The 12,430-nt window shown below is 34.4% G+C and overlaps 2 protein-coding genes and 1 pseudogene across 2 annotated transcripts; all 3 read right to left on the bottom strand.

Annotated features, from left to right (window-relative positions):
* Positions 1–258: 258 nt before the first annotated feature.
* LOC100818802 (uncharacterized GPI-anchored protein At4g28100) lies at positions 259–2,582 on the bottom strand. The gene is made up of 2 exons (XM_003526249.5): positions 1,577–2,582; positions 259–803 (listed from the first exon to the last, which is right to left on the bottom strand). The coding sequence occupies exons 1-2, from the start codon at positions 2,213–2,215 to the stop codon at positions 486–488; spliced, it is 957 nt and encodes a 318-aa protein (XP_003526297.1). The 5' UTR covers positions 2,216–2,582; the 3' UTR covers positions 259–485.
* Positions 2,583–7,450: 4,868 nt separating this feature from the next.
* LOC100818262 (heat shock cognate 70 kDa protein-like) lies at positions 7,451–8,601 on the bottom strand (annotated as a pseudogene).
* Positions 8,602–10,683: 2,082 nt separating this feature from the next.
* On the bottom strand, positions 10,684–12,252 carry LOC100817731 (transcription factor MYB41). The gene is made up of 3 exons (XM_003526248.3): positions 12,120–12,252; positions 11,567–11,696; positions 10,684–11,434 (listed from the first exon to the last, which is right to left on the bottom strand). Exons 1-3 carry the CDS (start codon positions 12,250–12,252, stop codon positions 10,684–10,686), a joined length of 1,014 nt encoding a protein of 337 aa, XP_003526296.1.
* Positions 12,253–12,430: the final 178 nt, after the last annotated feature.

Here is a 12,430-nt window from a genome sequence, read left to right as displayed (position 1 = left end):
ATATGTTAATCCGAAACCCGTTGTTTTGAAATATATCAATTTTAAAGATGTAAAAACCAATTTTTTTAATTTGAAGACATTCTTAATTATTTAAACATAAAACATGCATGTTTCATAACAAAAGACAATGTTTAAAATTACTCACAACTTACACAGTTACACCCCAATGTTCTTCATTCTCATGCAGTAAAGAATTAGGGAGTTTTACTTGAAAGAAAATATTAAAAAAAAAAAAAAAGGATGAGAAAACTGGAGAGGTAAAAATAAAGAACCACTTCTTTCTATGTAAGTTGGTGACACTGTACACACAAACATGTCAATGGACTCTGAAAATTTACAGCCAGAAAAACCCTCTCAAGTAAAAAACAAACTACCCCCGTTTGTTTGCATGTTTTGTCGAGTAGCTAAGTTTCACGTGATAGCGAGAGAGAGAGAAAGAGAAGAGGACAGACACTAACCCCACCAAGTGGGCCCACCCTTTCTTTCTACACAACAAAAGCGGAAAATAAGAGAACCAAGAGGGGCAAAATCGTCACGCAAAACTTGGACGGCCGCGATGGCGCGTGGCCGCTCTCGAACTGAAGCGAATCAACGGCCAGCGGCATGTTCTCCTGGTCGGGACTACACTTGGACTCGTGAGGGTGCGCACTGTACATCATCGCACGCAGCACCGCCGAAACGGTGGGTATGTACGCCGTTTTGTTCTTTGCAAGAAGCCACGTTAACCCCATCAATTGACAGTCCCGGTTGAACATTTTCTTCACTCTATCACTTCCCTTCGTCTCATTTTTATACCCCTTCACCTTCAAAAACCAATTAAAAATCACGTTATTATCATTAATCTTTCAACGCCAAAAAATAAAACCCACATCCTAAACAGTAGTAAAACATGGTTCGGGACAAATTAGAAACGGTTCAATTCAACAATGTTGCAAAAGTTAAACCGAAAAAAGAAAGAAAAAAAAAAGTTTCTAATAATTTGTAAACGCACATGGGAAGTCATGTTCTAAGGTCAACCTGGTCGGCGAAAAAAGATGACTTATTTTTTCCACTTCACTTTTCCTTTTTGAATATCGTTACGTAACACTTGGCAGAACATTTGCACCCAACCCAAACAAAACTCAAAACCAAAATTTCAAAAATGAAAAAAAAATACTAGTTTATATAAGTAAGAAAATTGTTGTTGGAAATTTTAAGATAATATTATCACAACTTATTTAGTTATTTTAGTTGGATTTATTATTGAAGTATTCACAAATATTTAGTCATACACATTTCATATTAAAAGATGTTCAATCTTCAGCATGAAAAAGCATGGTAATAATCATGTAACTATTCTAGTATTCTCAAAGTCTCACGAATCAAACCCATAAATTATTTATAAACATCTTCAGCTCTCAAACCATCGATGAGTCTTTTATAAGATAAAATTGTAATGGTCGATCGAGCAATACCTTGAATACATGAAACTCTAACAATGTATGTGGGTTTGAGGTGGGAACGTAATCAAAGTAATAGTTTTTAGGATTGAGTTAGAAGAGCTCTAAATAATAGTAATACTAATAATTGGGGTTACCTTTTGTAGGGCACCGAGGCATTTAGTGCAACCAGCGTAAGAGGAGTTACGACAATTATTCTCCAGGTTGCGAACCGCGGCGGTTGGAGTGGCGTTTCTGTGAGAAAGCGAGACGTTAAACGCAGCGTTGCAAGTCAGCGACGTGATTTGGTGGAGCCTGATGCCGCAGAAGCAGAGAATGGCGTCGCACGTGGCGTTGGACTGAGGGATTCGTATGTTGCGGGAGAGAAGCGAGTCCTGGAGCGAGTTGACGCATTTTTGTGAGTCGTCGGGCATCATCGGAAGGTCGCCGGAGGATGGAGGCGGGGCGGCGGAGACGTCGAGGGCGGTGCGGGCGTGGGCGGCGAAGAGCCAGGCGGCGAGGACGGGGCAGCAGCGGCTCCGGTCGAGGTCTTTGCCGCAGGCGTCCTTGACTCCGCCGAATAGCTCGTCGGAGAGGTCGAGGCGGCAGGTGAGGGCCTGGGTCTGGACGGGGAAGGCAGGGACCGTGTTGGAGCCCGGTTCGAGTGGCTGGTTGGGGTCGCTTACCGGTTCGGAGAGTAAACCGGCCCGAGAAAAAGGTAGTAGAAATAAGAGTAGTACTAGTACTAGTGACGTTGAAAAAGTAAAGCATGCGAGAGTGGAGGGGAATGATTGCATTTTTTAGGTGGGTTTTGGTTTTTGTGGTGTTTGGGATTCGAGGAAATGAAAAAGGAAGAGAGGTCCTAACTCCTAACTGGGATGAACCTTTGTTGCTTTGTTTATGAGAGAAAGGGGTTTGGGTTTGGGTTTGGTTGAAAATGATTATAGCAAGAGAGAAGAAAGGTGAAGAGATTCATGGGACATTGGTAGTATTATATGGTGGTATTTGGTTTGAGATTCGTAGAGGTGTGTTTGCTAAAACAACAGTGCATGTATTATGCTAAAAGGTTTTTTTGGGGTAAAAAAGGTTTGGATTTTCTGGCGTTTGCTTTGGACCCTGCCGCTGCTGCTGGTGTTTCTCTCACTGCTTTGTGCTCTTTGACAAACTGGATTAGTTTAAGGGCTATTTATAATAATAATACCACAGACACAGTCAATAAAGCTTTGCAGATAATTGTGACTACTTCAAGTATGTCAATTTTTTTAATTTAATTTTGACAAATGTTAATTAGTAGTAGTTTTTAAAAGATAACACTCTTTATTAAATATTAAAATTATTTTGAGACAAAACCAACCTTAATACTAATTTTTATAGGTATTTTCAGATAAATTCTTTTCTAAATACAACACTTAGGATGAAAAAAAAGTATTAGTTAAAGGATTAAAAGTAATTGTTTCATTTAATGGTTTATTGAAGAAGTAGAGCATATTTTAAAGATTTAGCAAATATTAAAGATGTTTTTTTAAGAAATGACAAGTACTCCCCTTTCAAAAAAGAAAGAAAAGAAATAATAAGTATTTAATATAATTACATATTAAAACTAAAAATTCAATACTACTAATTAAACTAAGAGAATTTTACAGTTAATTTATTGTAATTTTTAATACACCTCTAATAAAAAATTTGACAAAAATATTTTGTTATTATTTCTTAATCAATAAACACTGAACATGATCCGAATTTTATAGTAAGCGAAAGGAATGCTCTAAACTCAAAACTCTTTAGTGAAAAGAATATTAATCACACTTCAAAGTTAAATAATTATCTACTGTAATTAATCTTAAAATATTTGCTTTAGATAATAATATTCGTATTCACAGTCCAGATGAGAAAAAGTAGGGTTCAGTGAGTCAGAAATCAGTCTTGATTCTTGCGGGGTGCTGACTGCTCCAAGTTCACCAACCAAAGTGGTCTCTAATTAATTTAACATTTTCTTTCTATCATTCTAATAAAAATTAGTATTGAACAGTGTTTTTTCTGTTTCTGAATTTTATAAAAGTGGATGGATGAAGAGCAGGATTCGTTTCATGAGAAAACCAAAGAGCAACGGGATCTTCATCAGAAATGGAGCGAGATTCGTTTCAGAGTGGCTAGGACGAAGCAGAAAAAAAAACAAATTAAATAATGTTAATTCGAACATTCTATATTTATTTATTGTAGCAAGAAGAAACAGCTAGAAAATAAAATGAAATATAGAAAAATAATACTATAGCGTAACGAAAATAGAGGAATAAAAAAATTGAAAAACATTAAAATATTATATGTAACTGTATAAATGCTATTATATAACTATTAAAATATAAAAATTGTCCCCAAATTTGGCAGCTTGTGCTGTCTTTTTCATTTTATCAGTTTATTATCTTTCTTCTCTCTTTGTCCTTTCTTCTTCCGTTATACTTTTGTTTTTGCTAGGAATGGGGAAAAGGGTTTTTGTTCGGTTGCAGTGTTGAACCGTTGGTTTTCCCATTCTCTAACGTTTTCCATGACAAAAAATTTAATTATAAGCAAATCATCAACTATATAGAAATAATAGTAATAACACCATGTAATGCTACTACTAACAATAATCACCTAAAATTTCATGTTCCAAATCCAAATTACAAAGGGATAATTAATTTTAACCTACATGCATGTGTCCGAATTTGAATTGCCCTGAAAAATTAAGCATGCAAATCGTGCATGCCTGACTTGTTGTACACTTCCGTTACCTTTGCTTTACCTGTTTTTCCTCATGCGTGACACCCAACTAATGCCATTTTCTTTGTGTGCACTGTTTTCCCAAAGATAACATTATTTAATCATACGCAAAATGCTCTAGGCTAATATGGACAAACACAAATCTTCCATTTCACATGGGAATGCTAGACCCAATTTCAACTTTTTTTCTCTTACGTTACCATTACACCAGTATAAATAATCATCTCTTTTTTAACTACTGAACAAATTTTAATTACATTTGACATACACATAATATGCATAACCGAGCCAGCTAGTGTATCTTTTACCCAGAATATTCTGTTACACAAGATGACAAAGTAACACATAGTGTGAAGTAGGTTCCACCAGAGAGGAGAGAGTAAAAACTAGAGTGGAGTGCCAACTCAAAGAGGGGAGAGAGATAGGGAGCATTATTAGTTTAAAGGACAAACACAAAGCGTCAACCAAAAGAAAATTGTTCCCGTAAAAAGTAGTACCCTTTGGGAAAAGGTTTTTAGCTCTTTTTCCTGCCTCCAATAATCTGGTCGCTTTGCTTCTCGGGTAGGGTCCCCTAATTCAAAATCATGCCCGTGGAAAATGAGAGGACGATGATGCTTTTTTTTAACCTAACGGTGATTTTGGTATAAAGTAATTTTCATCACAAGTATTGATTGATCCTCATTGAGGATTATGAGAGCGCATAATACGATATTTCTTAAAATAATTTATTTTATATCTAAAATTAAGATTTAAATTCTGAATCATTTGATTAAAGAATATAAATTATTAACACTTGTATGAACATTTGTTTGCCATATCTCATCCATTTTACTAGTCAATAAAAACTTAAAAAGAATGGCATTATTATAGTAGATCGGATTGGGTTCTAAAAGGAGAATGGTTTGGTTTGCTAGCTAGCTCCATCGTCGGTAATTGAGCCCAAAAGTAGAACGAAAAAGGTGCAATCATGGTGTTTTAAATTACAAATTGAGGTTTCTGGGCCCATGTATATCTTCTGCTAATTCATAAAAATGCTGGGTTTTGTTTGGTTGAGCCCAATTATTTTGCTTGCGCAGCAAAGCATATGAAGAAGCGTAAGCGTAATGAATATTCATTCATTCATACATGAATTATGAGTATGATTGCCTTTTTTAGTCTTACTCACTCACACGCTAGTGCACGTGCAAAAAAGCCCTCCTCCAATTGTGTCTTGTTTATGATATCAACCTCAATCAAGTTTCATTGTATAGCATAGCAACTAGCATGTGAAAAAGCTTGTCAGTGCAATATTGTAAGGCTTTTGCCCATGACCACAAGAAAAAAAAATTATAGTACCTTTTGAACTTGAACTAATTGAAGTATTGAACTTTACATGCTTGCGGCTGTGACGAGCTTGAGTTGTATTTTTTTTTGTTAAAAATCATATGTATTCTTCATTAGATGAGTGGTTAATTCTAATGTTGTTTATCTAAGAAAATTTTATATACGAAAAGATTTAAATACAAATTATATAATTAAATAGATCTTTCTTCACATATAGATATAATGGATTCTTATATCATTGTGTTAATCTTTTGATTGAGGAACTCGAATTGTATAATTAAGTCAATTTTTTTTTTTATCTTTTGATCATAGATTTAATGAAGGGTTATACCTAAATTGCTGAAATCATAAGGTACTAATTAACGAGGATCTTATCAAAGCCATATGTTGGAGAACACTTTTAAAATAGTTTGTGCAAATCCAACTGGACACCATTTTGGAGTGTTTTTTCCCCTTCATGTAGCCACTTTGAAGTCTTTAACTTTAAACAAAGCAATAATGACTTTATGATTTCGTGTAATTCAAAGGATCAAAGCACTTTTAGGTTTCTCATCCTCTTTCTCTTTAATTTTGCTTTTTCAATTCCAAATAAGAGTAATTATGTAACAAAGTAAATTATCCTTTTGTATTTTGTAAATCAATTAAGGAGTTCTAAAAGCAAGAGGACATCAGAAAAAAGAAAATCATATAGCAATACAATAACAAAAAAAATAATTGCCAAACATAAAGGAGAAGAATGAAGATGAAAAAAAAATGTATAGGCTCAACATAGTAGATTTGCTTTTGCTTTTTGCTTGATAGCATTCCTATTTGCTTGATAACCTTTTGTCTTAAAGGATATATATTTTTATTAGATAAGTATTTTCACTTTATCTTTTGCTAAACATGGACCTAAATCCTATTTCTATTCTAATTTCATTACCTCAGCTGCCACGATAGACTGCAGCGACTGGTGACAAGAATCCATATTTGCCCATTGTGACATTCTTAATACTAGTCGTGACATTCTTAATACTTTTTAATCAACAAATGATTTTTTTTCAACACAATTTCAGAGCTTTAAAAAATATAAGACTTTTTAATAAGAAAAAAAAAGAGAACTTGAAAATAAAATCAGAGGAGCTTGTGCTTCTCTTGTAAAAACATGTTGATTTTATGCTCCTCTACCGTATGTAAAAGCGTGCTGGATTTTGAGGGGAAATAGTGTTGAAGGGTGAGAGAGAGAAGACACGTGAAAGAATGCAAGGGTAAGTGCAGTGGCAATCATTCGGTAAATTAGTTAAAAAATTAAGTAATTTTTTTAATTTAACACAAAAATTAATTAAAATTATTTTAATTCAAACATATATGCACCTGGAATCACATAAACATAAAGTGATATTTCAATGTGATTATAAAAAATTCAATGTAAAACCAAGCAGGCACTCAACTATATATATACACCTCTAATGTGTCATTTACTAGCATTTCATTTAGCACATGATGTATCAACTAGTCCAAGGATCAATCCAGCAATAGATCATGTACAATGACTGGCAAAGTCAACCACGGTAAAAATTTAAACATGTCCCGCACAAACATATTAAACTTCAAACATTGTTTAAATAACACCCTTAAAAAAGTTTGTATTTGTCACAGACAAAAACGACAAATCAGCAACACAAAAATCATGAACTAAAAAATACACATAACCAAAGTTGCCAATGACGCGCTCAAAGTGGCTCTCATGCTCCTCCAAATAACCTTCAAACACTTCAATTTCATCTTCCTGGTCATCACCTCTAATGGCTGCTATAGAATACTCATGGATGATAATGATTTTCACTCGGGAGACAATCATGTAGAAAAGACATTTGAGGGGAAGATTGTTGAAATATAAATGTCCCGTATTGAGTAGAAATAAAAAAAATTGAACACTAAGTGACGAGAAGATCCATAATTTTCTCCCATCTTTACTCCCCCAACAAAATAGCCTGCACAGCTTCACCATAAGCATCTGCCTCATCAAGGTTGATGCTCTTGCATAGATGCTTTCCCTCGAAGAAATTCTGCAATAAATGTTGCACTTTGGGAATCCTAGAAGACCCACCAACAAGGACAACATCATGCACATCTCTCTTGTTCATATTAGCATAAGTAAGAAAACTATTTACTATCTCCATACACTTTTGAAAGAGCTCCATATTGATTTCCTCAAACTTTGTACGAGTGATTAATTGGGAAGCAAAAGTCAAAGCCCTGAAACAAAGGATCCACATCAATGTCAGTGGTAACAAGATGTGAGAGTACCCTTTTTGCCCTCTCGCATGCAGTTCTCAACCTCCTCCGGGCTTTTGGGTTGCCACTAATGTCCACTTTATTCTTCCTCTTGAATTCATGTACCATGTAGTTCACCATTCTGTTGTCAAAGTCTTCTCCTCCAAGATGAGTGTCTCCAGCAGTGGCCTTAACTTTGAAGTCTTTGTCCTTAATGGTAAGGAGAGACACATCAAAAGTTCCACCACCAAGATAAAATATGAAAATGTTTCGCTTTTCGACACAATTAGTTCTCTTTTCAAGGCCATATGCTATAGCAGTAGCTATGGTTTCATTGATTATTCGCATGAAATTAAGGCCAGCAATAGCACCAGCATCTTTGGTGGGTTTTCGCTGAGAGTAGTTAAAATAGGCAGGAACAGTGACAACAGCATTCTTCACATGGGATTTCAAATATGCCTCTGCAACCTCCCGCATTTTAACGAGGATCATAGATGATACTTCCTCAGCACAAAGGCGTTTTTTCTCACCCTTATACTTAACCACAATCATAGGTTTGTCATTGACACCAACAACAACGTTGAATGGCCACAACTTTTTGTCTTTTTGAACAACAGGATCACTGTATTTCCTACCAATTAACCTCTTAGCAGCTACAAAAAGTTAAATAGAAGAAATCTCTCGCCATTCAGTTGTTCAACTAAAATTTTAAAGACAAAGCATACATAGTAATTAAAAGCAGGAAATAAATATACCAAAGACAGTGTTGCTCCTGCCATACTGCAACACACAAGTAGGTTATACCAAGGTCAATTCCTACGGAAAATTCCTTATGTTTTTTGGCCATTCTATCTTCCAAGTACAAGATTTGATCGAATTCGGGCTTTCAAAGACTTGAAGCTTTGTTTATCGTGAGGTTGATTTTTATATTCATTGCATAAAATGAATTTATATCTGCGTTGCCATCTTTTATTGCACCGATTTGGGAAATGATGGCCCAATAAAATGAGGTAAAGGTTTGAGTTAGACTTAAATCGTCATCCTCAAAAATAAAATGGAGTGTTACGTAAAATGTGAAGAGTAGTCCTTTAACTCAGTTTTGTTACTGAGTACGCTCAAGGTAACCACCGCCGAATCACATCTTTTTAAGGAACACCAAATTTTATTACATTTATATAAATATTAAAATATTTTTTTATATAATGCCAACGGATGAAGAACTGATTATGGTAAGTTGGATCGCAAAATATGAAAAGAGATTAAATATGAGCATAAAAAATACTAAAAATTAAAACTTCTTTAAAATATGATCATTCTTATGATCTTATTTGAAAAATTAAAATTCATTAAAAAAATTTGACAATAGAATCAGAATCAAGTTTTATGATATTAAGCTCTTTCAAGACATTTAATTGTGTTTTCACATGCATGTATGCCTTATAGAATAATACTATTAATTATTCATGTTATCAAAAGAGGTTTAATTTTGATGAATTTCTTAATATTATAAAACTTGATTTTTCAAATTTATCAAAATTAAAATCATTAAAATCATGCATGTTTGTGATCTACTATGTTCCACGATAGATTAAATAATTTTTTTTTTATCAAAAATGATTTTTAATTTTTTTATTACGAACATATTATTAATAATTTTTATGGAAAAAATGTAAGAAATAAAACATTTAAATAATTATGACAACAATTTTTTTTGGTTCCGCCCAAGACACTAAACATCTCACAGCACTAAACATCTCTGGGCAAGCCTTGTTTTAAATTATAATGATAAATTTAATTGGTCCATAAAATTAATATGATGATAAAATAGGGCAGCTGCTATATCCACTATTCCTCTTTGCTTAGACACTCTCTTTTTTAATTTTTTTTTTCACAATTGTCCGGTTTCAAAAAAATACACTATCCTTTTAATTTTTTTCCAACATTATCCCAAAAAATGTAGTTATACTTGTGCACACTCCATATGAGATCAAATCACAATCATTAATAAATCCTATTAAGAAAGAAATATTCAATTTTGTGTGTGCTTAGGTTCTCCATCAAAATTTATCGAAATCACTAATTTGTGTTCAGAATTATTGTCCAGTGCATTCCAAAAATTGGTCCAGTGATTGTAATAAATAAAATCCTTTCTTCATTAATCAATTAACTAACACACCCAGCTTACTTCAAATCAAGAAAAACCATCAAACCACACACCCACACAAATTTGCTTCCGGAAAAACCCCAACAACAGTGCAAAAATTTATCCGGCTTCTTTAGCTAAAGCTAAAAAATTGCACCAATTTCGCTTCTCGTGGCCATGATGCAACATCTTGTACCTCCTTTACACTTTTAGTCAAGGGATAAAGTAGAGAAGAAGAAGGCTCTATTAATTTTGAATCAAACCACAAAAGACTCAGGGAGAGAGTATGAATCTCATAACATAAGTTCTTCGAAAAATTGTCACCACCGATTAATCTTCCAAGATGAAGCCTTCTTTCATCAAATAGAGACTTATGGAGAGATGAAGAGGAGTGCATTTTTTGGAGGCAGTTTTGGAAAAAAAAAAATTAAAAGGGGAGTGTATTTTTTGGGGCTGTTTTGGAAAAAAAAATTAAAAGGGGAGTGTATTAACAATTAAGGTTAAGGAACTTGGAAATAGCAATAGCCTAAAATAGTATCTAAAATTATGTATTACTATCAATTAAGTTAGTCTTTAAAATTGGAATAGACGGTCAAATCGGTCATTAAAATAAAAAATAAAAATATTATGGTTGAAACTTAATTTGAATACAAACCGAGGGACGTCCAATTGTATCAACAACAAAATTCAACTACAAAACTCGATACATATATATACATGCAATGCATCTAAAAGGGGAAACACTAGCCACATCTTCAGATAACTATAAATATACTAACATGTGTATCAATTTATTGGTGTATATGGGACATTGCAAAAAATATCAGCAAAGTCCAAACTCTCTGGAATTTCAAACTCGAACAAGTCACTGCAAAAGCTCTCCCTCTCTTCCTCCGTGCCACTTTTCACATAGTTGGATGATGAGTTCAACCGGTTTGGACTTGACACAGGCGTACGCATAACTGAATCACACCCCATATTTTGGTTTTTTGCATTGTAAAGAGAGTGCACCAAAACATCATGGTTCCCTAACAAATCAACTTGGTTTTTTTGTTGCAAAACAAGGTTAATCTTATCATCACCCGAAGGAGAACTTGAACAGCTCAAGTTCGTCACGGTGCCCAAGAATCCTTCCACTTCCACATTGTTTGTCTGATTAGTTGGCATTTGAAATTGAAACTGAGTTGAGTCTAATGATGGTGGGGTGGTAGCAACTTGGCTATGTACAAAATTCTGTGAAGCCAAATTTGGGTTTTCATCATTGTTAATTGTTGATAGAAGAGAGGCTGTGGAAGCCAGCTTTAACAACCCTTGGTTCATCAAAACTTGTGCACCTAATAAGCCTTGCATGTTCAAAAGGGAGGGGTTACCCAACATTGACCTTAAAATAGAGGACATGTCAAGTAGGTCAAGGCGTGGGGTATGTGTGACTGGGTCAATTCCCATTCGAAGTAGCCTCTTCCTAATGTGGGTGTTCCAATAGTTCTTTATTTCGTTGTCAGTTCTTCCTGGCAACCTAGCTGCTATAGCTGACCATCTAAATAAGCCATGCATAAATTAACCATATCGATTAGCAATTAGTATAAAACAACCTCATATTGAAGCTTAGTTTTTTAAATTAGGAAGATTGTGATAAATGAAGGAAAATGGTGTCATAGGCTTCTCTTACTTGTTTCCCAAGATACTGTGCAACTGAATGATAACATCTTCTTCTTCTAAGGAGAATCTTCCTCTCTTTATATCGGGTCTCAGGTAATTTGTCCATCGAAGGCGGCAACTCTTGCCACACCTTCGTAGGCCTGTAATTAAGTAACATAATCAATATGTTAGTAAATACTAAATAATGATATACCTTAATTAGTAGATAGAACAACAGAACCGTGAAAATGTTGAGAAAATGTGAAACATTTATTTTTGTGTTAAGATGCAAAAATGACTAATACCATGTTTGAAAACCTACTGAGAACTTAGTAGTAAATATAATCATGTTTGAGACATTGAAATTTTTACTATTAGCTTCTTAAAATCACATCCATGGAAAATCACATCCATGGAAAATCACATCATATAACCAAATAGGCTATATATTGATCAACATTTACATTTTTTTGGAACAAAAATTAATGATATAGTTTGTCTTTTAAAATTAATGTGACAGGCCTCAAATCTTTCCTATTTCAAAACAATGGGAAGCGTAGGGAGAAGGAAATAAGAACATCTACCAGCATTTTTAGGGAGGGATCGCCAATTGCCTGGTCCATGAATCTGAATGTAGTTGGTGAGTTTAAGGTCTTCCTCTGGTGTCCATGGACCCTTCTTGAGTCCATTCTCGTCACAACAAGGAGCTCTTCCCATTTTCAAACTAAATAGATGAAAAGTGAAGTATGGTGTAGGATGGTTCCTAAAAGCCAAAAGGGTAACTAGCTTAATATGTCTTATTGCAAATGACAGAAAGAGGGTTCTGACTACTGATACACAAAAGTGATTCGTTTCTGTTGCTTGTCGTGATGGCTGAGACGACCAGTGTTTTTAT

This window comes from Glycine max, chromosome 6, assembly GCF_000004515.6.
Source record: "Glycine max cultivar Williams 82 chromosome 6, Glycine_max_v4.0, whole genome shotgun sequence".
Lineage (NCBI taxonomy): Eukaryota > Viridiplantae > Streptophyta > Magnoliopsida > Fabales > Fabaceae > Glycine > Glycine max.
Note: the sequence above shows the minus strand (reverse complement) of the source record. Positions and strands in the feature narration are given on the sequence as shown.

Excerpts from the sequence above, each read along its gene's own strand:
- LOC100818802 (XM_003526249.5), bottom strand. The coding sequence starts at position 2,215 with ATGCAATCATTCCCCTCCACTCTCGCATGCTTTACTTTTTCAACGTCA. Across the intron at positions 804-1,576 it reads GCCTCGGTGCCCTACAAAAG|GTGAAGGGGTATAAAAATGA; the intron begins GTAACCCCAATT and ends TGGTTTTTGAAG.
- LOC100817731 (XM_003526248.3), bottom strand. The coding sequence starts at position 12,252 with ATGGGAAGAGCTCCTTGTTGTGACGAGAATGGACTCAAGAAGGGTCCA. Across the intron at positions 11,697-12,119 it reads ATCCCTCCCTAAAAATGCTG|GCCTACGAAGGTGTGGCAAG; the intron begins GTAGATGTTCTT and ends ACTTAATTACAG. Across the intron at positions 11,435-11,566 it reads CACAGTATCTTGGGAAACAA|ATGGTCAGCTATAGCAGCTA; the intron begins GTAAGAGAAGCC and ends TGGCTTATTTAG.